General features: G+C 41.7%; 2 protein-coding genes across 7 annotated transcripts in view; one reads left to right on the top strand and one right to left on the bottom strand.

The window, feature by feature from the left end:
* Positions 1-4,994, bottom strand: part of TRNAU1AP (tRNA selenocysteine 1 associated protein 1) — a 31,551-nt gene extending 26,557 nt beyond the window's left edge. The window contains exons 1-3 of one of the 4 annotated variants that reach the window (XM_033957371.1): positions 4,849-4,994; positions 2,400-2,497; positions 1,832-1,931 (exon numbers count right to left, since the gene is read on the bottom strand). In XM_033957371.1, coding sequence (XP_033813262.1) covers positions 1,832-1,931; positions 2,400-2,485 — 186 coding nt within the window. In that variant the 5' untranslated portion in view covers positions 2,486-2,497; positions 4,849-4,994. Of the gene's footprint in view, positions 1-1,831; positions 1,932-2,399; positions 2,498-4,444; positions 4,713-4,848 lie in introns of those variants that run through there. The other 3 variants (XM_033957368.1, XM_033957370.1, XM_033957369.1) reach the window with 3 other exon arrangements.
* The window catches only part of LOC117366181 (tRNA selenocysteine 1-associated protein 1-like), a 56,608-nt gene continuing 37,306 nt past the window's right edge, over positions 4,692-23,993 (top strand). For all 3 annotated transcript variants that reach the window (XM_033957367.1, XM_033957366.1, XM_033957365.1), the window contains exons 1-3: positions 4,692-4,840; positions 9,432-9,529; positions 20,890-20,989. In XM_033957367.1, the coding sequence (XP_033813258.1) occupies positions 4,817-4,840; positions 9,432-9,529; positions 20,890-20,989 (222 nt within the window). In that variant the 5' untranslated portion in view covers positions 4,692-4,816. The remainder of the gene's footprint in view (positions 4,841-9,431; positions 9,530-20,889; positions 20,990-23,993) is intronic.

The following is a 23,993-nucleotide window of genomic DNA, read 5'->3' as shown; positions in this document are numbered from 1 at the left end:
TGTATATTAATGCCTCGGAGATATTTATGACCCTTCATGCAGCTCACTTTCACATTTTCTAGACATGGGAGATTTGCATATAACAAAGGCTATATATGTAAATCTCTCATGTGCATTCACTGTGGCTATCCAGAAAAATAGATTTCGTCAGAGTCCCAAGACGTGGAGAAAAAACAAATCAAGCCAAATACAAAATACAATCAAATGTTTCCAAACAAAGCCAGGCCAAATGCAATCCAATAATTTAACCATGTGTTCCTCAACCCAGTCCCCTTGCATTCTTGTTTTAAACATAGAAACATGATGGCAGATAAAAGCCAAATGGCCCATCCACTATCTCCTCCCCTCCCTAAGAGATCCCACGTGCCTGTCCCACACATTCTTGAATTCAGATACAGTCTTTGTCTCCTCCACCTCTACCGGGAGATTATTCCACGCATCTACTACCCTTTCTAAAAAAAAAAAAAAGTATTTCCTTAGATTACTCCTGAGCCTATCACCTCTTAACTTCATTCTATGCCCTCTCCTTCCAGTTGTTTTCCTTCATTCGAAAAAACTCACCTCCTGTAAACACCATTGAGATATTTAAACATCTCTATTATATCCCCTCTCTCCCATCTTTCTTCTAAAGCAGTGGTTCTCAACCATGTCCTGGGGGACCTCCAGCCAGTTGGGTTTTCAAGATATCCCTAATGAATATGCCTGAGAAAGATTTGCATGCCTGTCACTTCCATTATATGCAAATCTCTTTCATGCATATTCATTAGGGATATCTTGAAAACCTGACTGGCTGGAGGTCCCCCAGGACAGGATTGAGAACACTGTTCTAGAGTATACATATTAAGGTTTCTAAGTCTTTCCTCATATCATTTATGACAAAGACCACTAACCAATTTTGTAGCAGCCCTCTGAACTGACTCCATCCTATTTAAATCATTTTGAAGGTGCGGTCTCCAGAATTGCACAGTATTTCAAATAGGACCTCATGGATATTCACTATGGATATCCTGAAAACCTGACTAGACTGCAGCCCTGAAGGACAGGAGCTGGAAACCCATACTATAATACAGGGTGCCCACAAATACACTTCTTGATTTTAAATGGTTACAAAATCAAAACTTATTGGAATATGTTTATAAATAAGATGACAGCAAATACAAGTCGCAAAAAGCACAGTTAGCAAGATCTTACACAATCGTTTGCACTTTTACCCTTCAATGCAACGTGACAAAATGACCAGGTGTTCCTCAAGTGGCCCCAGAGATCACCGGACATTACTGTTTGTGACTTTTTCCTTTGAGGGGTATGTGAAAGATGAGAGTGTATGTACCTCCACTACCCGCAACTATAGATGATCTGCAGGAACGCATCACTGAAGCTATAAACGCAATCACGCCAGATATGCTTCAGAAAGTCTGGTCTGAGCTCGATTATCGCATCGATGTTTGCCAAGTAACAGGTAGGGCGCACATCGAGTATATGTAATCAACAGATACCTTATGAAACTTTATGAGTTGATGAAACTGTAGCCTCAAAGGTGAAAGAATATTCTAATAAAATTTGGCTTTGTAACCATTTAAAATCAAGGAGTGTTTTTGTGCACACCCTATATAATGATCTCAACTTCTTACTCCGGCAACAGTATAGGAAAATGGCACACGTCCTATTAATCTATCTGTACCTGCTGTATGGAACTGACTTTCTTGAGGAATTCTCTCTTGCTTATTTGCTCTCAAATCCTGAGCTACATTCTTCTGCCATATAATACTTATGATAACCCTTTCCCTTTCTCTGCAGTTATTATAGGATAAATAACTTTTCTGATACTCACTGGTGTTGCACCCGGAATAAACTTTGCATGGACTCTATGCAAACATTTTTCTGCCATATCTTGATTTGGAAATTCAACAAAGCAATAGCCTGATGGATGCCTATGGAGAGAAAGATTATGTGCCTCTAAATGAAATGTTAAAATGTTATCTGATGCAAAATGAAGTGGACAAGACAGGTGCCCATAACTTGGAAGCACTGCACTGTGGAATAGGGGTTCTATATAACCTTCTGGGATTCAGGTACATAAGAAAGTCATACATTTCTACTAAGGTAGGAGCCACATAATTAAGCCAAGGCAAGTCTACTCTATAATGAAAAAGAAAGCATTATTCTTATAAATCTATTTAAAAAACAAAACTTCTCTTTTCTTAAACTGAGAAGGCCATTTCTGGCCCTAGAGGTCCTCAAGTAGAACCAATGCACTCACTCAGCTGCCCCTCACTTATCCCCCTCCTATGTTCAACCCTCCCCCCCCTGAGCTCGGTGAGCCCAAAAATCCCGGTTTCTATTCGAGTATATACAGTATGTGAATTTCAGAAATAGTTTTTACATTTACTCATACTTACCCAGTTGCTTTGTTCCGAATAATTTTTACACTCTGAACAATGTGACCCATGGTGGCAAAGGCTCGAGTAATGAAGCTTTCATTCATATAGGGTTCTAGCTGTTAACAGAAGAATGAAACTGTTAGGTGTGGGTAAGAAGTTATTACTTGGAGTGCAAAATAGTTTCACTCAAGAGGCTTACAGACTAGGTGATAAAGTTACACATCCTATATAATAAAACGTTAGCGGCGCATGCGCTTTTAAAAAAGCCCTGTCCCTGCTGAATACTCCGCCTCACCACCCAGTCATCGCAGTGTTCAATGCAAATACACACCAGTACTTATAATAGTTCATTATTTTGTCATTAGCTACTCAAGCTATAGGAAACATCTCTTTTAAATTGCTTGAAAGTATATAAAATTGCTGGAACTTAGCTTAGACTGTTTACTGGTTCCAACGTGCCACGTTTCAGTACTGCTTCAGGGAACCGACATAAGATTTAAGTACAATTTAAACTGGAGGTGAAGTCTCAATCAATTCTTGTTTCTTCTTACTATTGAGACTTCACCTCCAGTTTAAATTGTACTTAAATCTTATGTCGGTTCCCTGAAGCAGTACCAAAACATGGCACGTTGGAACCAGTAAACAGTCTAAGCTAAGTTCCAGGAATTTTATATACTTTCAAGCAATTTAAAAGAGATGTTTCCTATAGCTTGAGTAGCTAGTGTCAAAATAATGAACTATTATAAGTACTGGTGTGTATTTGCATTGAACACTGCGATGACTGGGTGGTGAGGCGGAGTATTCAGCCTTCATGTCTCTGAGCAGAATTCCACTAGATATGCAAATAAATTAAAATTGGGTTGAATTCAGTTTTGACCTTAACGGACTGATCCAGAGCAAGCAATCTGTGTTAATGACAGCCTATGGACAAAACCTTCGCCTTCCAGGCAGCCAAACAGAACACTTGGCTAGCCCAAATTCTGCTCAAGGCCCACTCCTACCTTGATTTCCGAAAAACACTCAAAACGCATTTATTCCACGCTCAATATCCCTAATCCCATCTCTTCCATTTCTCTCTCCCCTCCCTCAAACGACCCAACTCGCCCGGTCCCCTCCCCCCTCTTTTAGATCTCCCCCATCTCACTAACTCCAATGACCTACTCATTCCCCCCCCTCGCATGCCCATCTTTATCACCTCATTGCCTGTAATTATTATCAACTGTAACCATAATCAATTGTAATTTCTTGTTAATTTTGTTCCAATACCTTCTTTACTTGTAAAGATAGTTTATTGTAATTTCTTATTAAGTTTTGTTTAATTGATGTGAACCGCCTAGAACTCCCTGGGTATGGCGGTATACAAAAATAAAGTTATTATTATTATTTTCCTCCAGGAACTTGTCCAAACGTGTTTTTTTTTTATGTTTTAACATTTTTATTCATTTTTCATATAACAAGTGTATCATAAAAATTCATACAATTGCATTAAGTATACACTTGATATTTCCATACAACATATCATTATATAATCCTTACTATACTTTTAGACATCATATAATATTTAATATTTATATCAACTATTATTCAATTATAATCCCTTCCCCGCCCCTTATTTTGATAGTTGCATACAATATAACAAATATTATGATAATTTTAATTTTGATATTTTGTGATAAAGAGAATAAACCTATCCACCCCCCCAGCTATGTTAGCCGCTCTGATCACATTCTCTAGCAACGCCTTCCAGAGCTTAATTAGTCTCCGAGAGAAAATCCTATTGGGTTTAAAAGTATTTCCCTGTAACTTCACCAAGTGTCCCCTAGTCTTTGTAACTTTCGACGGAGTAAAAAAAAAATATCTATCTATCGCTCCACTTGTAGCCGTTCTACAGCACTCAGGATTTCTCCCCGAGACGAAGAACCCCCCCCCCCCAACCTCTTTCGCCTTTCCTCATACGAGAGGAGTTCCTCAGAACCGACGCGAGCATTATTTGGGGAAGCTCGGACCATAATTCGGTTCCCCTACCCGCAGGCTTCCGTACTAAGGGCGGCGCCACCACCCACCGTGCAACCGCTACAGCTTGCAAGAACCGCGACGTCCTATTCTCGAACGCGGCCGTCCCTCGCCGCCAAATCGTCCATCCGCACCCCCCTCCCCCCCCCCCGGCAAACTCACGTCGCCCATCCACAGGCTCGCCATCATCCCCTCCGGCCTCCGCTCGCAGCAACCCGGGCCCCACTTCCGGCAGCGCAGCACGTCATCCGCGGCCTACTTCCGGTCGCCGGGGTTTGACGTACTTCCGGTAGGTGGCCCGCGCGGGCGAGGGAGTGGGAGGGGGGGACGGTTTTCCGCAGCCGGCAGCGAGGCCCCTGGCGGCGCGAGAAGCGTTGCGGCTCGTGAAGCTGTGAAGCAACGACGCTGGAGCGCGCGGGCCCATGGCGACCCTGTGGATGGGCGATGTGAGTACCCGGGAGAGTGGGAGGGAAACGAGGGCGGATGTGTGTAGAGCCTCGGTTGCCCCGAGAGGATCCGGCTTTCTCTGCTAATGAGCCGGGGAGGCCCCTCCTTTTAGGCTAGCAATGCGTTGTGCTGAGGCGGGCAGGTTGGCTGGAGAAAGGCAAGTGGCACGGGTTGGGAAAAGTGGCCCCTTAACGAGCCCAGAGGGCGGATGTCCTGAAAACGAGGCCTCCCGAGACCGCAGTGGTTGCGAAGGCTGCCTTTGTCTTTTTTTAAAATTCTTTCTTTATTCATTTTTCAAATTCACATCGGTCAAAAAGAGGGGGGGGGGGAGGAAAAAAAATCCAATGCAAAGAAAATAAAACAATACAAAATCCAAATCATATATATCGGGCAAATATTATATTACATGGTATAGTTATTTGTTTATTTATGCTTTTACAAGACGAATAATCAATACTTGAAAGGAAATGTAACAATCCCAAAAACAGGAAACAAATAATACAAATTATAAAATAATTCTACACTAGTGACTATGACTAAAGTCCACATTTTGAGGAGAGAGAATCAGTCACTTCCAAGGGTAGTTGAATTCCAGGAAATATTTACATGGTAATATATAGTTAGTCCACAATCTATATGTATGGAGACGGAGCTGAAAATTACTGAGATTTACCAAAGGAAAAAAAAAAAAGATAACAGGAAAACTATAGATGAGGCTTGAATGCCCTCAAACTATTCCTCTGTGAGCGAATCACAGGCTAATTACTTATCATCATTAAACGGCTGCGGCTCATAGAAAACATATCTGTTCTCTTTATATACCAGTTGGGAAAACTGCTGAGCAGTGGTGCTTCTCGTCCCATTTCGGTTTATTAGTGAAGGAGTAGCCTAGTCAGTTTGTTAACGTTTTTCGTAGACTGTTTGAGCCCAGGTGATCAAACCTGTTTGATGAAATTCACGTCAGTGATTTTATTGTCAATTTAATAACATCATTAAAAAAGTGTACAAGCCTGCAGAAGTGGAACTAGATGTTCTTTATTCTTCAAAGACACAACCTTTTAAACTCTTGATAAAGACGTATTAAATTATCTTTCTATTTAAAAAAAAACCCAACTATTTAAAGAAAAGATAATGTTGCATCGGTGTTATTTCATATTGGGACAACTTTCTCTATAGGGGAATCATATGATAGATATCATAAAAGACCCCTGACAGTGTTGGGTCTTTGTCAAATAAAGAACATTACGGTGTAATTGACTTATGTGTTTGTTGAACCCTTTCTTTCTGCTGACATGGATGATTTAATACACATCTGTTTATAGCACATTGAAACTGAACATCATATTCTTGTTATAGAGGAAGACAAAGTGTGGTGATGGTACATTTTTTTATGGGAGGGGGGGTCTCTAAAAATGACCAAAAACACAATCTGCCACATTTTGTTGATGGCCTTCATAAACAGTGTTCCATGACAGCATAGATCATGACAGCATACCCAGACATAAAGATTTGAGAACCATTCTGATGCTTTCATCTGCTAAGCAAGAGTTGATTTTATTTAAAGCACTATAGCTACTTATGTGCTTTGACACAATAGGCTCCTAGAATTATCCCCAGTAAGTGTACACATACTTTTATACAAGTTTACCCCTGGTCTAAGCAAGTGTTCATGTGTACTTTTACATAGATGTATAAGCACGTTTACATCACAACTCTGCCTTTGCTTTAACCAAATGATATTTCTAGAAACATCTATACATAAGAGTTACTATACAGCAGGGATGTCAAACTCAATCATATTAAGGGGCTGAAATCCAAAACACAGGCTAAATTGGGGGCCAGACCCCGCCCCCCATAATAGTACTAATTGTAACACCATTTTTTCCATTCATTTTTCATATATACACTCCATATAATCTTATTAACAACACATAATGGTTAACCACAAAATTAAACTACACAAAGCACACTGTATGCTTCTCAACATTCATTCCTACCAGAACACAGATAACCCCTAAACAAATACGGGACAAAAATCTAAAAGTACTAATATATACAAATGAAACCCTAAGATTCAAGACTTTGCATGCATTACAACCCAGAGAAATAGAAACAAATGCATTTCTTCCTGAACAGTGCAACATATAGACAGCAGATGAAAATTCTCAAAATTGACACAATTCAATCATTACATTGAAAATAAAATCATTCCCCCTACCTTTGTTGTCTCCCTCCCTCCGTACTGTGCCTCAACTAGGTGCCTCCCTCCGGCGGGTGTCTTACCTTCTGGCCAGCTCCCGCCTGGTCGTTTTATGTGGCCCGCGGTGTGATGTGCAATTTCATTGCCGCCCCTGGTGTTATCTTCTGGCCGGCTCCTTCTTCCTCACTGCCACAGTGTGCACAAAGCTGTGGGTGGTGGCTCCTCACACGTCCCGCACCTTATCTGGAAGCCTTCCCTCTGATATTGTGATGTCGAAGAGAAGGCTTCCGGTTCAGGCGCAGAAAACACATAGGAGCTGCCACCTGCGGCTTTGTGCACTGCAGCAGTGAGGAAGAGGGAGCCGGCCAGAAGATAACACCAGGAGCTGCAATGAAAACATGTTATCGCACCGTGGGCCGCATAAAACGGCCAGGTGGGCTGGATTTGCCCCAAGGGCCTTGAGTTTGACACCTGTGCTATACAGTATACCCTCGCAAATTGTGGACTCAGTCTTTCGCAGTGTTTTCCGACCGCCTTTTCCTGGTACTAAAGTCAGGCTACACCAATCAGGAGCTGCTTTGACTTGCCAGATAGCATGTCAAAGCAGCTCTTGATTGGTGTAGCCTGACTTTAGTTCCCGGAAGAGGCGGTCGGAAAATACTAAGAATGATCCCGCACCTGATTTTCAGCACCCGCCGTCCCAGCTGCCCTCTCCTGCCTCTGATCCGCTGCTAAACCACATTCATGGTTTCTCGAAATTTGCGGGCGTTCCTGGAATGGAACCCCCATGAATTTCAGGGGAGTACTATACTGGGACAGCCTGAAGGTCCTGTTAACCCAGTATCCTGTTTCCAGCAGTGTCCAACCCAGGTCACAAGTATCTGTAAGATCCCAAGGAGTAAAACAGATTTTATGCTGCTTATGCTAGGAATAAGCAGTGGATTTACCCAAGCCATCTCAATAATGGCTTATGGACTTTTGTTTTAAGAAATTATCCAAACCTTTTTTAAACCCTGTTAAGATAACTGCTTTCACCACATTTTCAGGCAACAAATTCTAGAGTTTAATTGCATATTGAGTGAAGAAATATTTTCTCTGATTTGTTTTAAATCTACTACTTAGAAGCTTCATCACATGGCCCCTAGTCCTATTATTTTTGGAAAGAGTAAAGCAATTCACATCTACCCTTTCCACTCCACTTGTATTTTATAGACCTCTTATCATATCTCCTCTGAGCTTTCTCTTCTCCAAGCTGAAGAGCCCTAGCCACCTTAGCCTTTCCTCATAGGGAAGTCTTCCCATCCCTTTTATCATTTTTGTTGCTCTTTGTTATACCTTTTCTAATTCTGCTATATCTTTTTTGAGATATGGCAACTAGAATTGCAGACAGTATTTGAGGTAAGGCATTATAATGTTTTGATCTTTGTTTTCCAGTCCTTTCCTGATAATTCCTAACATGCTATTTGCATTCTTAGTTGCCACCACACACTGAACTGAGGGTTTCAACATATCCTCAACGATGACACCTAGATTCTTTTCCTGGGTGGTGACCCCCTTATGTGAAACCCTGCATCAATGTTGCTATGGTTCGGGTTCCTGTTTCCCACATGCATCACTTTGTACTTGGTTACATTAAAAGTCATCTGCCATTTTGATGCCCAGTCTCACAAGGTCCTCTTGCAATTTTTTGCAATCCTCTTTCGGGCTAGATTACAGGAATTGTTGCCAAAAGTTAGATGCTGGAAAGACCTGTATTAAAATCACATTTTATAACGGCAGTTTGTGCAAAGCGTCCTTTATAAAATAGTGCTTAGCGCCAATTCATGCAGCAAGCTTTGGGTACATATGCTTAAACCAAGTGAAACCTGATTTAATTCTTGGCATGCAACTCCAAGATTCTGTAACATTGTGATTAATTTTATGGGAATGCCCCTGACCTGGACATGTGACCCCTTTTGTGTTGTATGTGAGACAATTTTGGCATGTGACTTTTTAGACTAGCGGCAGAGGCATGTGTAAATGACAAGTAACAACAATAATTGGTGTTAATTGGCTCATTAAGTTGCATGTGGATTGTGCTGCAAATTGCGAAGACCTTTATAGAATCTGGGGGATATTGTATAAAAGTAGATATGTATGGGCCTATGTAGTTCTATGATAGCCATTTTCTTTAAGAAGAAAATGCTTTAAAAAAACTACCCACAATTGTAGCTCAGAAAGGAGTATGTGAGGCCATTGCATGCATGTATTTCCTTAGAGCCTAATTATTTATTTGATAGAAAATGCTTTACAAAGTTACTTCTGACTTTATTATTTGACTTCTCCTCAGCCTTTTGCTTGTTATTGTGGCTTTATGTTTGTGGCTAATACTTACAATGTTATTTAAACAGCTGGAACCCTACATGAATGAAAACTTTATCACAAGAGCTTTTGCCATTATGGGACATCTTGTTCAGAGTGTACAAATTATTCGACGCAAAGTGACTGGGTAAGCACTTAAAATATGCAATCTAACTGTGAAATCATAAGAAACGCACCAAAGGTTTTTCTTTATGGCCATCATATAGGAGTCAAGCCTTATGATCTAGATTCTTTTCTTTTAAAGAAGGGAGTTTCCAGCTCTGGTCTTCGAAAACCACAAAAAATCTGTTGTTAAGCGTGACCAGACTATACTGATTGTACCTGTTCTTAGGTTCTTGAAGATCAGAGTTGGGAACTATTAATGTTAAGAGCTTGATTTTCTCTCTCTGCAAATAGAACTTTCTCGATATAATTTGCTATTAAAGGGATATTTAGTAGTTACATTTGCCTAGAAATAAAACATTTGCTGCAATTAAAATAAAAATTATATTAATGTAGAAGGATGTTTTTGTTGTTTGCTGACATGCTTACAGGAGTATGTTTTTATTCATCTTGGGGTCGTTTAAGATGTAAATATTTTATCTTGCAATTCTGTCTCTTGAGGGCTGCTGCCAAAACACAACTTCAATGCATTTCAGTGTTTCTGTGAAAAGAACAGTGAAATGAATGGGAGCTGTGTTTTTGGCACAGCCTTCAGAGACAGAATTTCACTTATTTCAAGCAACATATTTGTTTTGTATGTGTGTATATATGTGTGTGTGTGTGTGTGTGTGTGTATAGATATAAATACAATAAAAGTCTTGGTCTTCTGATCCTACATCTTTAGCATTATCCAAACATTTGTGAAGGTAAAAATAATCACCTGCTTCTCTTATTTTTTAAAAGGTTTCTGAAGTTTGTCATAGAACAGATGTCGTAAAAGCCAGTAGCAATTTTTCATGTATTCTTACCTATCATAAAAAAAAAGAACTTTGTGAACCTCAGTTTTCTTTAATTCTCAGTTCTAGAGTTTTAAATGCCTGATTTGGTCACACTTACTAATTCATGCTAGAAGTAATTCACATATTCTAGCAAAAGAGACAAGAGACAAAACTTCATATTAACATATCATGTTCTTATCCACACAGACATGTAGTATAATCCCATGTGCTAAATTGTGTGCATCTCTGTATGTATTATATGTCATAAATGAGCTATTCTATCAAGCATGACACCTACTTCTACTACTCACAATTCTGACTGCAACTAATGCATATTTTTTTTCTTCACAATAGAAACAAGCTATTTCATTTGTATTTTATATTAGAAACACAATAGTATATAGGATATTGTTATGTAGGATGTTAAAGCATGCATGAGAAATACAAAAGAATTATACATGTTGACAAAAATGTAGTAATTGCCAGCTTTAGGTTCTGGACTGAGCTGTGGCTGTGCTCTACCCAGTTTTTTGGCTACAACTATATATGGAATTAGGGCGGGAGAGGGCCTGTTGACCTCTATAGCTCCTTCTGTAGAAACACTCTGTTATGGTGATATTGCACAAGATAATATAAAGCTGCTTCACTTTTGTCTAAGAAATTGCAAGTATTGTGAACACAGCAATGTACAGAGAAAGGCAGCATGCAGCCTGATAACAGACAAGGTAGGAAAAAATGTGCAGAGTATATGTATTCACAAAAATCAAAACAGTATGCAAAGACATACAATCATGTAGCAGTGAGGGCAGAAAGCACATGTACAACACTTGACTGACTTAAATAAATACACTAAATGACCTAAGCATCATTACATTCCTCCAGGATGGACAACATACCAAGCGATAGTTGAAAGCATTAAGACAAATGCGAGTGAGACTCCTGTGCAAAGCACAGTAGATGTACTGTCACTGAAGCATGTAGCACAGGAAACTGTAGTTGTAGCCATACCCACCTCAACAATCTAAAAGAATGTGGTATAGCCTAAAAAAATCGGTACTTGGCAAGCAGCAGAAGAGGATGTGCCTCAGCTGCTCTTTGTTTCCCCACCTCAAGCGTGACATTCATCTGTGCCTTTTGCCAGTACCTAGACACCTGGCTGTGTTCTCAGTTTGAAAAGCAAAAGTAAGAAGAAGCGACTTGCACAACACATAATGGTAATAATCCACTGTAACTTCTATTCTAGTGCAACATGTCTAGTGGTCCTGAACGCTAGGGTTTTGCATCTGAACCTGCAAATTGCTTTCAGAATGCTGTCAATCATCTTTTGAACTCCATCTCCTTTCCAGGGAGCTGCTCCTGTTCCCTCAGGAATGTGTTGTTGTTTTTTTCTTTTGCAAGCAAGTTGCTCAGAAGAGTTTCTGCCCTTCTTTGCAGATTTATTATTTTGGGCATTTTTTTCTAAGCGGTCAGAGGCTTGGTTCCTTTTCCCAATTGTTTGGACCTCTACCTGGGAGAAGATGCAGAATTGTGTTGCAGAAGTCTGCTGCTAGCAGGATCAGCCCTCGGGGACACCTAGCTAGCCAGTCTGCTTTTGTATTTTTTTAACTCGGGGAACCATCCACTGCATAGCTGCTTGCAATCCTGATTTATCAGGAGCTTGAGGGCAGGCTGTTTGGCTCCTTCCTGCCTTGGCCGGGATTAATAGTGGACCAGCTGAATGGTCCTCACCCCACCCCCTCTTTACAGCGCAAGGTTTTCTGGTTGTTGAAGATTAGTCCAACCTTGATCTGACTAGCAGCCAAGTTCATCTGGTGAACTTGTGAGACAGAGTTCTTCTCCATTTATCCCAGCTGTGTCCTTTAGCTGAAGCAGGCAGGCACATGGCACAGTGAGTAAGGCTATTATAACTTATGGCATAAATAGGGTGTATGGGGGGGGGTGTCTCCAAAAGTGAATTTTGAAGGTTTCTGCAGCCAGAGCCAAGGTTCTCCACCTCTAAAATCACTTCCACTATATTTTTTGTACTTCAGGGTAGTCCCCACGGGCCATTTTTGGAGCAATTTTACTGGTGGTAGCCATCTTGGATTTTAAATGATCTTTTTTCTTAAGCCTACATCTGCCTCAAACCCCCTCAGTTGTACTTAAAATCAACAAGGATGGCCCCCTCAGGCCTTCCAACCCTATATCATGCCAGGTTTGCACTGGCATGGTTGGCTGAGGAGCATCCATGTCCTGCGTGCGACAGCACTCAAGGAAGAGATGGGAGTCTTGGGCTAGGGCTGGGGATCTACTGGAGGTGCATTCTCAAGAGAAGAGACCTCTTCCAGAGCCCTCCAAAGGTGCATTAGCCAAGCGCAGAGGTGCGGTGGCCGTGTAGCCCAGGAGGACTGACAGAGGGTCCTTGCCAGGGTCCGCGAGACCCGTAGTACAAAGCTTCATCACGGATTTTGTGAGCCTTATATGGAATGCCTATTTGAACTGCCAAGGGTACTCGGTGTTTGTGTTCAGCGCAGTGGAAGCAATGGAGCAGGAGATCTCCCCTCAACATGCGCCCCGACCAAATGAGGACACAGAGTTGAATCAGGAGTTTCAGTCTGACGTACACTGGGAGGATGGACAGTTCAATTCCATGCCACTATTGTCCCAGGATGCAGTTTCTCTGGCGGAGTCTAGTTCTCTGCATGAGAGCAGCAGTCAAGAAGTTCCTCCAGCCCCCTTGTCACAGTGCTCAATTATGAGCTGCTCAGTTGTTCCAACCTTGTTCTTTCCTGGTCATGGACCACTGGAAGTCACCAGAAGGGTCCCTGCAAGTGGCTAAGATTTTGGCCAAGCTTTACTTGATGGCTCCAGATTTCCAGCAGCTGTTTGTTTAGCTGAAGGTGGATTCGCTGGTGGTGCAGATTACCAAACAAAGGAGGTGTGATGTTAAAGAATACTCAGGACCGTAAAGTGGTTGTGGTCCTCAAGTTGAAACTTGAAGCTTTGGCCCTAAGGATTAAGGCAGCAGCTGCAGCTTCCTTTGTGGCACGTGCTTGCCACATCCATCTGTCTCAAGTCCTGGCCTCAGAGGACGATGAAGATCCCCAAATAGGTGCATCTGGGGTGGATTATATAGCAGACGCACTGTATGATATCATCAGAATTATGAGCATGGTGTCATTCCAAATTAAAACAAAAAAAAAAAATCATCAATCAAAGCTATATTTTAATGAAACAAAACCACTGAGAAGAATGTAGCCACAAGGATTAGCATTTGATAATGCTAGAAGTAGCAGCGGTCCCCATATCTACCCCATGGATCTGTAGAAAAAAAAAGTCCACTAAAACTAGTGCATCCCAATAACAGCAGGATAAGGAAGAGCCTATCAAACAATTACCACAATGCTTCCTTGAAGACCATGCTTGGGAACACAGTAGCAAAATAAACACAATTATAGAACTGATCAAGAGTCCAGATAGAATCATGGTCTCTCCCTGGCACACACAAGAAAGCCTCAGACACAGGGAACCGAAGCTTAAAGGTCCAGTACGTTTCCCTTGATCAAACCTAAGCACTGAACAAAGTCTAGGAGCACATCAGATGGCTGAAAGATGGAACTGAGAGCTCTGGCTCCCAGGAATTCCCTCCATGGACTTAGTCCTGCCCCACTGGTATCATTCAAAGGCCTTTTTTTACCTTGCTGTTCCATAGCCACATAGCATCAGACAGAGGCAGACTCCCATGCTTAGGAAACAAGCAGTTCATGCCGCATCCAGAGCAGGCACTTCAAACCCACCAATCATAGTCAATGCCTCCATGGTGTTTCCAAGGTGAGCAACAACCCAACGAACTGCTGACCTGGTGAGGTAGCAAATGGCGCTATACAGATGCCAAGTCTTCATCTTCACGCTGTACTGATTGGCCTGAATGCGCAGGGCTTTTCACTCGCTGATGGCAAAGGTTTGAGTAACAGCAAATCTCCTTCTTTTCCTTCTGGAAGTGAGCGATGGTGTAACAAGTGTGAGCGATGCTCACAAAAAGTATGAACAGTCGCTCACACACTCACCTGAGGGGCCACCCACCTCCCCTAGGTTGGATTCTCTGCTAGCTATCTGAACTGAGGAGACGTGCCCCGTGCTGGGTGGGAAGGCACTCGCGCATGTGCGGTGCGGGCGACTCAAAACTTCGAAGTTTCTTCAAGCAAGACTGCTTGTGAGGCGTCCACATCGGGCTCCATTGGATCACGTCACCCATTAGTGAGAATAACTGCCTGCTGTCCCTGGATAACAACTGTTACGGTAAGTAACATTGCTTTACTTAGGCAGGGGTGGAGAAGGTGCTGGCGCTGACAAAGAACCCCTGGATGAGGCCGTAGCCATTGAAGAAGAGACAGGACCACCAGTCATGTGCATGCAATACACCTTATACGTGGTGAGAATAAAATCTGTGGAAAAACAGGACAGAATCACACTCCCCAGCAGAGTGGCCTGCAAGACCTGTTCCTGTCTCTCCAATCTAGGTGGGAGCTCCTAAGAAGACTCAGCCAAAATGGCAGAGTTTCCTGCCAAAGAAGAAAAGCCTGCCGATAAAGGCATCCCTGAGGCCGAAGGCACTGAAGAGACCTGAAAAAGCAAAACCATAGTGAGGGAGACTCCAGAAAGGCCCACCGTGCAGGTAAGGAAAGCCAAGTCTTCTCCCAGCACTGTTGGCAGTTAGGGACCCTCTGGCCTCCCCACGGCCGACACACCCTTCTTGGCTGGCTGGGAAACCTTCAAGCCGACCGGTTCCAAAGTTAGTAAGGGTTTCCCTTCCAGCCGTGAACAAAAACTACAAAGGCCAGCTGCATTAAGCCCTCAGCAGGAACACACTGAGAACTTCTTTGGCTTGTGAGAAGTGCTCATTGATAACCGCGAGACAGGCTGAATGAAACCGGCAGCTGAATGGGAGAAAAAAATATGAATAAAAAACAGTCCCTTCAAACCGCCACAAAAGAAAGGCATTGCCTTGGGTCTGGTTTTTTTTTGTTTTTTAAGAAAATTTAAATTAAAAGGAGTAGACCCCACAGGTACTCAAAACTGTAGGTTTTGCCTGACTTTTGCAAGGTGAACAGTTGAGGCTTCTTTAACGAAAAATGGGGAGGTGGGGGAAATGGAGGGCGGGACTTAACCACTCGAGTGCGACACCCCCAAGGTGGTAATGATCCCACAGGACCCCAGCTCAGACTGACCAGAAAAAAGGGGCAGATAAAAAAAGACCACTCCTGAACCTTTCCAACAACCCTGTTAAGGCCTAAATGAAGACTGCACAGGCTTACCACCTCCACCTGTTGGAGACTGATTCTATGAGGGACTGCATAACCCACTTGTGCTATAAGAATTCAGTGTATTCTCAGTCTCTACCTGCTGGCAGAGGAGTGTAAACCCATCTGTATGTGCTGGTCTGGAGGGACGATAAAGAATGGCCATTTCTTCCACAAATGTGGGCTGTGGTAAGCACCCACCAGTCGCATTGAAAACACATTCTACTAGAGGAATTACTACCGCATGGGTGGAGACTCAGGCGGTTTCGCCCAAGGAAATCTGTAGAGCAGCTACTTGGTCTACCCCTCATACCTTTTCCAGGTTCTATAAGGTGGACTTAGCAGCTAGGAAAGATGCCACTTTTGGGTCCTCCATTTTGAAGGCAGGCTCAGTGGGCTCACCATAGACTTTAGTACATCCCTAGCTTTCAGGACCACTAGGCACATTGTACTAGAAAGAAAGATTAGTTCTTAACCTCAATAATCTTCTTTCTTGTAGATGTGTTTAGTGATCCTGAAGCCCCACCCTTCAGTGGGCTTTGCCTGTTTTCTGCTTTAAGATCTCTCTCTCTTAGATGAACTGAGAAGATATACATATATCTTTATATATGTATAAAAAAGTAAAGTCTGGTTTAAGTCTCTGATAACAGGACTTGCGAGTAGCTACAAGCTATATATAAGATTAGTGTTGGTTGCACACAGTTTTTATACCTGTTTTGATCAGTTACTTGAATGTTATAATGTTAATGAATGTTTGAGCAGAACTGAATTGAAGCATCGGGGATTTTTCCCCATTTCTCTCCTTCCAGTTATATCTGTCATTTCAGTGCTCCTTGATTGCTTTTGTACAAACTGAGGGGGCAGGAGCAGCTCCCTGGGAAAGAGGCAGAGTTCAAAAGATGACTGACAGGATTCTGCAAGCAACTTGTGAGTTCAGATGCAAAACCCTAGCATTCAGGACTCTAGACACATCTACAAAAAAGAAGATTATTGAAGTAAGAAACTAATCTTTCTTTCATAGACAATCGGCTAAACTTTACAGTTGTCTCTGCATACACATCAGACTTGATACTGTGTGACACTATGTACTATAATAAACAGAAAATATCTTCCAGGAGGTAAGGAAGATAGCCTTTCAGGATGCCTCTTGGTCCCAGAGCATATACTAGAGTAAGACATGCAGTCTTATCTCCCAGGTTAGCAACCATGCAGTTCCTGAAGCTGCTATATCAACAGTCAGCCACATAATGAGGTTTGGATGCAACCTGAAAGCCCTCTGGAAATGAAGGGACCCACTTCTGACCGCTGAAGGAATCATGAATTTCATTGGAGGGTTTCCATTATAGATATCCCAGGTGCTAATTGCATAAATTAAGGAGCATATATAGATACATTTGTTACACATATCATTGACCACATTGGAGGATTTCTTCCACTTACTATAGCCAAAGTGCAGATGGGTGGTATGTTGTAGATCCTGTAATGCATGTCCACCATTGTCTGCCTTGGCAAGAGAATGAGCTTACTGAGGCTGAAATACGAGATCTGCCTAATACAGAAGAACTGGAACCTTCAGCCTGTGCAACCATATCCCCTAGACTGGATAACGACTCAGCACTTCCGCTGTCCCTGAAGGTAGGTATAGAGTGGAAGGACTGGCCTTAGGTAACTAGGTCAGGGGTATGTCTGGATTATATTTCTCTTGGGCTGTGTGTATTAGGTTGGGAGACCAAGGGTTTGAGGATGCCTCAGCTGAGTTGAATGAGCCTCCCCATTCTCCTGACCTCTGCTAGGTTGCTTTTTATTGTACTGTCATTACCTCCTACTCTAGGAGAAATTGAATGGATATGAGAGTGACATTGGTCGTGTAAATAAAAGATTGCTGCCATCGCTGTGCCATAGCATGTACATGTATGCAGCGAGTATAAGGCACTGTTTCCTTCTTTTGAGCTTGACCTATGAGATTCAGTGGAACAAAGTGGGTATACCCTCATTGAGTTCTCTGGTCATTTCTGTACCCTCTGTCATCCCACCAGCCTTCTACTGATCCTTCATTCATCATTCACTCTTTCTTGCCATTCTCCTTTTCTTTTGTAGATTTTTCCCCTGTAATATCCCCTTTCCCTCCTATTCATCTTGTTTCTCCTTTCTTCCTGCCATTTTCCCTTCGTGTTTCCGTTTTTCCCATCTCAACTTCATAACCAGGCCATAACAGTTACATAATTGATGGGTTGGTAGCGTGAGAACACACCATAGTCCTGGTATTTGTGGTTTCTTCCTCCCATGCTTCCTGTTTAGGAAAGCATTGTGCCAGTGGAAAGGAGGAGCAGCATAGGGTGGCAGTGATGGTGGTGGGGGAACTGGCAACCTATGCTGTCAGCATCTTCCTGAGCTTCCAGCCTACTCATGCTGTGTTGTGCAACCTGAGAAGCATGGAGGGACAGGTCCTGTGCAGGTCCTCAGTGACTGGCAAGAAGGTCTATTTCATTTCAAGGGTATGTAACATCATTCCTTCCCTTTTTCTTTGTGCTGTGGCTGCAACATCTGTTACAGCAGTCCCAAAATGATCTATTTCTGAAGGTTTAGAAATCAAATAAGATATTTTCTTACCATGAAATAGAATTATGATGATCCTTTTATTTTCCAGTTTTTATTATTGATTCCTGTGAAGCTGAGGCATTTGTACATGGATTAGACACAAGGAAACCTTAGTGGCAGAGAGAAAGAGACTGCCACAGACTGAGTAAGGCCTGTGACAACGCATTAGACAGTTACAAATAGGCAGACTTGGTGGACTGATTGGTCTTGTTCTGCCAGTGCTTTCTATATTTTAGTGTATCAGAACATAAGAATTGCCATATATTCTTGGATAGTGGTTGGAAAAGATATGTTAAGGCTTTGGAATGTGGACAAATATGTTTTGTTTCATGGCTTTCATTGTTTTCTCTACCTTCTTCCAGATGTTGCTGACTGATGTCATGACAGCATGTTTCATCGAACAAGGGATAATAAGACTAATGCATAATGTTATACATTGTCTCATCTCAAGTTGCTAAGAGGGTGTTTACACATCACTTCTGAGATATAGAGCCTCTGCACCAAAATGTTGTAAAATAGCATGTGTATATTTTTATTCATTGACACCAGAAATGTGTCAGAAATGTTTTATTTCATGGGTCCTAGTTCAGTGAATAGGCTCTGTATGCAATAATTTATAGCAGGAGACTTTTTTTAATTTTTATTCTAATTTCTGAGGTGGTATTACTATTCAGAATGTCAGAAAAGTTCCTATTTAGCCACTCCTACTACTATGCATAAAATAAATCAGGTTGATACAGTATGGATCAGGATGTGTGTATATATTTGTATAAAATGTGTGAATGCAGATAAGTGTATATAAAACCCTTTACTTGTATAAGGGGGCGTTTCTGAAGTATCTATACATGTATACATGGGCCTATGCAAATAAATATATGATCGAGTCACATTATTATGACCTCCTGCTAATATCCAGAATATTCGCCTCTGGCAGCACGAATGGCAGCCAGATGCCGTGAGAGTGACTCATTAAGTTACTGGATGTTTGCTAGAAATTTCTGGAGCCATGCAGACTGCAGTGTGTCTGACATTCACTGACGTGTGTGTGGTGGTGGATCCAGTCATCGAACATGTTGATTGAGGTGGTCCCAAATGTGCTTGATTGGGTTAAGGTCTGGGGAATTTGGAAACCAGGGAAGTAGCTGGAAGTCTTGGTTGTGTTTTGTGAACCATTCGTGAACAATTCTGGTGGTATGGCGTGTCGCGTTGTCCTGTTTGAAAGATCCCATAAGCCATAGGCAAGACCATGAACATGTTTGGGTGTACTTGATTGGCAAGGATGGAGAGATACCCATATCGGTTGAGAGTGCCTTCCAGAGGGTTCAAGGGACCAAAATATTCCCCAGACCATAACGCTGCCACCACCAGCTTTTGTACATCCAACAGTGGTTGCTGGGTATTTGTTTTCAACGGTTTCATGCCTGCCACGCCAACATCCATCCGTTTGCTGGAGCTCAAAATGTGACTCATTGGAGAAGGCAACCTTCTGACAGTCAGTGCAAATTCACTGTCAGGACTCCTATGCAAATTGCAGCCATTTTTTGCAGTGAACCATCTTGAGTATGGGTGCAGTCACCAGCCGTCTGCTCTGGAATCTCATTTGCAACAGGGTTTGCTGCACAGTCGTTTTGGACACGCATCTGGAAGCCCCCTAGTTCGTTTGGACGGTGAGTTGCTCTATGGTAGCATGCTGATTGGCCCGCATCAACCAGGCAGCCAATGTTCACCTCTTGATCGATGACTCGTGCTGCCCCACAGTTACTATATTGGGTTAGTGGAAAGGTTCCATTTGTCCACCCACGGAACACTTTAATCACAGCAGGCTGTAAACAGTTTACAAACTTCTCCATTTCCAAAATGCCACCCTTAGCCCGGTAGCCGATGATCATGCCTTCTTCGGTGTCAGATAAATTGTGCTTTTTTCCCCATGACAGCCAGAGTTGCTATATTGGCAACTTGCTGACATCCTGTCTTATATAACCATGAAGTCTGTGTGTGACATGTGCATTTGTTCATTGGCTGTGCATCCCTGATGTTACAGGTAGGCGGTGGTCATAATAATATGACTTGCCCATGTATATAAAAGTGACCTAGGTGAAAGCACAGGTACTTTTAGCTATGAGAGAAGCAATGTTCAACTACTGATTTTTACCATGGTACTATCATTTGAAAACTGTCCTGGTACAGCTTGATGAGAGAAAATTGATTCAGGGAAGGAGGATTTCTAAAACAGAGTAACTATGATAAGATGCACATGTTTTTTTATTTCAAAAATCGTCCGTAAATGTAGGAAATAAATAAGAAACCTCTAAGTAATGAGTAATTGTAAAAGCCAAGACACAGGCAATCTGATGCAATTTAAATAAGATGATGGTTCATTTGCATACTTGGCTGCCATTTGTAGCCATCTGGTACAAGAGCTTGCTTACGTCTATAAACTGAAAACTGAATTTTATATTAAGTGCTCTTCTTAAAACAGCTCTCTCTTTTCACTACGCAGTGGAGTCGCCCACTGTATATCCCTGCAGCTCCCTTCTCCTAGCATTGTGCCTAAATTCTGATAGCTTATCAGATAGAACTCTAGTGCACCTTGCAGTGCCTTCAAGTTGTGGGTACCAGCCTTGGCTAATGTGTTTTGCACCACTTTCTTTCTTGTTTCATTTAAAAATGTGTAGTCTTTCTCTTCTTAGGGCTCTAACAGGTTACTGCTTTGTTGAATTTCCTGATCAGCAATCAGCAGAAAGATGTTTGCAGAAGGTCAATTCCAAGTTCATACCGGGTGCAGTACCAGTGAGTATCAAGATAGCTGCTTGACCTGTAACAAGAAGCCCTGGATTGGAGGATGTTTTAAATTTATATTTGTTTGTTAGTTTTAATGGCTGACAACCTAGCTTAACTGACCACATTTTGGTAAGCTAAGTCAAGCTGATTTTTATCCTAATCTAGCTGTCTTAGATTTTTTGTCTAAAAATCATCCTGAATCTAGTCATTATCTTTATTTGATATACCACCAATCAAAATATCAAACAGTTTACAAATAATAGGAAAAAATGAAGTTAGAAAACTTGACCTAGGGAGAGTATGGCGTAGTGGTTAAAGCCACAGCCTCAGCACCCTGAGGTTGTGGGTTTAAACCCACGCTGTTCCTTGTGACACTGGACAAGTCACTTAATCCCTCCATTTCCCAAGGTACATTAGATGGATTGTGAGCCCACTGGGACAGACAGGAAAAAATGCTTGAGTACCTGAATGAATTCATGTAAATTGTTCTGAGCTTGCCTGGGAGAATGATATAAAAAATTGAATGAATGAATGGATAATATTTTCAGTAGATAATACTGCTGCTTTAGGCTTGGGGTACTTAAGTTTTGCTAGCTAGTGCCAAAAATCAACTTTAACAAGCTAAGTGTTCTCCAACTCGGCTGATAGCCCCCTTCCCTCTCCCGCCCTTCTGAATTCAAAATTATTGCCAAGTCCAACAGCCTCCAAATCTTTCAATTCAAAATTAGTATAAGGCCAACAGCCCCTCCCCCCCCACACACACACTTCCCCTCCCACTGCACTAGGATATTTCAATTGCCCCAATATCAGCTGGATGAACTATATTGTGAGAGCTTGTCAGGGAAGTTAAATTTCTGTATGCTGTAAATGACTGCTTCCTGGAGGAATTGGTACAAGATCTGGTTGGAAAGGAGCTGCTTTAGATCTTTATTCTTTCTGGAGTGTGTGTTCTGGTATGGGAGGAGTGTCAGTAGACTCATTTAGATGGAGTGATCCTAAGTGATCTTGGAACTGTCGCTAGAAAAGATTTCATAGGCAGCCTAGGGTATGGTTCAGCAAAACATTTGTTTCACAATTTATATTTCACCTTTATTCAAGGCAGATTACCATAAAGTATACAAAAAAATCCACTTAAACATTTCATCATAACATAAAACTCTCAAAAATGCACATAATTAATACTCTCGTTAGGAAGGTTGTCCTGGTTATTAGCAGTACTGTCAGATGCTGGTTTGTGGGATCTTGCTGTTTCGAAGAGGAGGGAGGTGGGGGTATAAGGATTGCAATTTGTTCTGGGTTATTTGTGGAGAATTCATATATTGTTTTGTTTCATTGTAACTCACTTCAAATATTGTTTATGATGAGTTGTTTAATGAATAAATGTGATCAAATTTGAGATAATCACTGGGTGGTACATTAACACATAAAATTTATTTCTTTTCATCCATACTAGACTAATCAGATGGAGACAGACTGAAGACTTGTGGGGTGTACCCTGTAAAGGCATTGTGCATCCTCGGGTCTTGAGAATTTTTCTGTCTCCAGCAAATGATGATAAACAGACTTCAGTTCCAGAATAGGTTGCAGATGAGCTGTTGAACTGGTCAGAGGACCAGGTCTCAGTTGAGAAGGAGATACCCATTTCTTTCACTCTTTTAATGATTATTAAAATAACAATAATATAATAGATCAAAGGGGAAATCTCAGAGGAGCCTGCTATCCAGCCTTTCCCCTTGCTATTTGCTTGCAATTTATTTGTTTTCTCAATGAAAATAATATGCTTGTAAAAGCAGACCTGGGGGGTGGGGGGGAGAAATCTTTCCGCTGGTAGGATTTTTGAGGGAAGTTTTTCTTTCCACTTCAACTGGGTCCTTTGGAAAAGGGAGGTCTTGCCTTGCTAATCTATTAGAATTCTGTGAAGATATGAATAAGCACTTGAATAAAGGTGAGATTTTCAAAAGGCATTTGATAAAGGCTGTCAGAAGACACGCTTCAGTGAATTACTCATGCCATAGGAGTGATATCTTACTGAGAATTGACAATTTGTTAAAAGATATGAAGCAAAAAATATGATTAAATGAACAATTTTTTTTACTATTGGAAGAGCATAGGCATAGTTGACCTGTTTATTGGTGGGGGGGAGACACTAAAGAGGTCAGCATGGATTGAGTTTACTTTTCCTCTCTTCCTCCCAAATTGGTATGAATGGGGTCAGGGAGGAGAGAGAAAGCATGCATCCTAATAACCAACCCCACTAGCTTCAATCCTCTCACATGTTCAGTTACAGCAGAGCAGTTCAATAAAATATTTTCAAGCATTGTCCTCCACATTTTCTGATTTTTCTTTCTTTTATTTAGGTTTCTAGTTTCTTTAATCTTTTTTTATTCATTTTTCCTTTGTTTCTTCCTTTTGGACGACCTAAACATGTATACTCTAGAGGAGAGGAGGAACAGAGGGACATTTAAATATTTGAAAGGTATTAATATAGAACTAAATTAGAGAAGGGAAAATGGTAAAACTAGAGGGCATAACTTGAGGTTGCAGGGAGGAAGACTTAGGAGTAATGTTAGGAAATTATTTTTCACAGAAAGAGTGATGGATGCCTGGAATTCCCTCCCAAAGGAGGTGGTGGAGAGGAAAACGATGATGGAATTCAGAAATGCGTGGGATATAACACAGAGAATCTCTAGTTAGAAAACAAATGGTAAAAATTAAAGAACTAATGCCAGTATTGGACAGACTTGTATGGTTTGTGTCCCATATAGTGATTTGGTGTAGGATGGGCTGAGGAGAGCATCAATGGGAACCCCATTAACTTGGAACGTGAGGACATTACTGGCCAGACTTTTTATAGTCCTGCAAACAACAGGATGGTTAGATAGGCTGGAGTGAGCTTAGATGGCAACTTCAGCAGTTGGAACCTAGGACAGTACCAGGTGGACTTTAGTCTATGGCCTAAAAATATCAAAGAAGAGACAAGTTAATTTAATCATGTATTTTTAATAAGAATAAC

Source organism: Geotrypetes seraphini, chromosome 8, assembly GCF_902459505.1.
Source record: "Geotrypetes seraphini chromosome 8, aGeoSer1.1, whole genome shotgun sequence".
Lineage (NCBI taxonomy): Eukaryota > Metazoa > Chordata > Amphibia > Gymnophiona > Dermophiidae > Geotrypetes > Geotrypetes seraphini.
The sequence above is the reverse complement of the archived record's forward strand: the minus strand, read 5'-3'. Positions and strand labels throughout refer to the sequence as shown.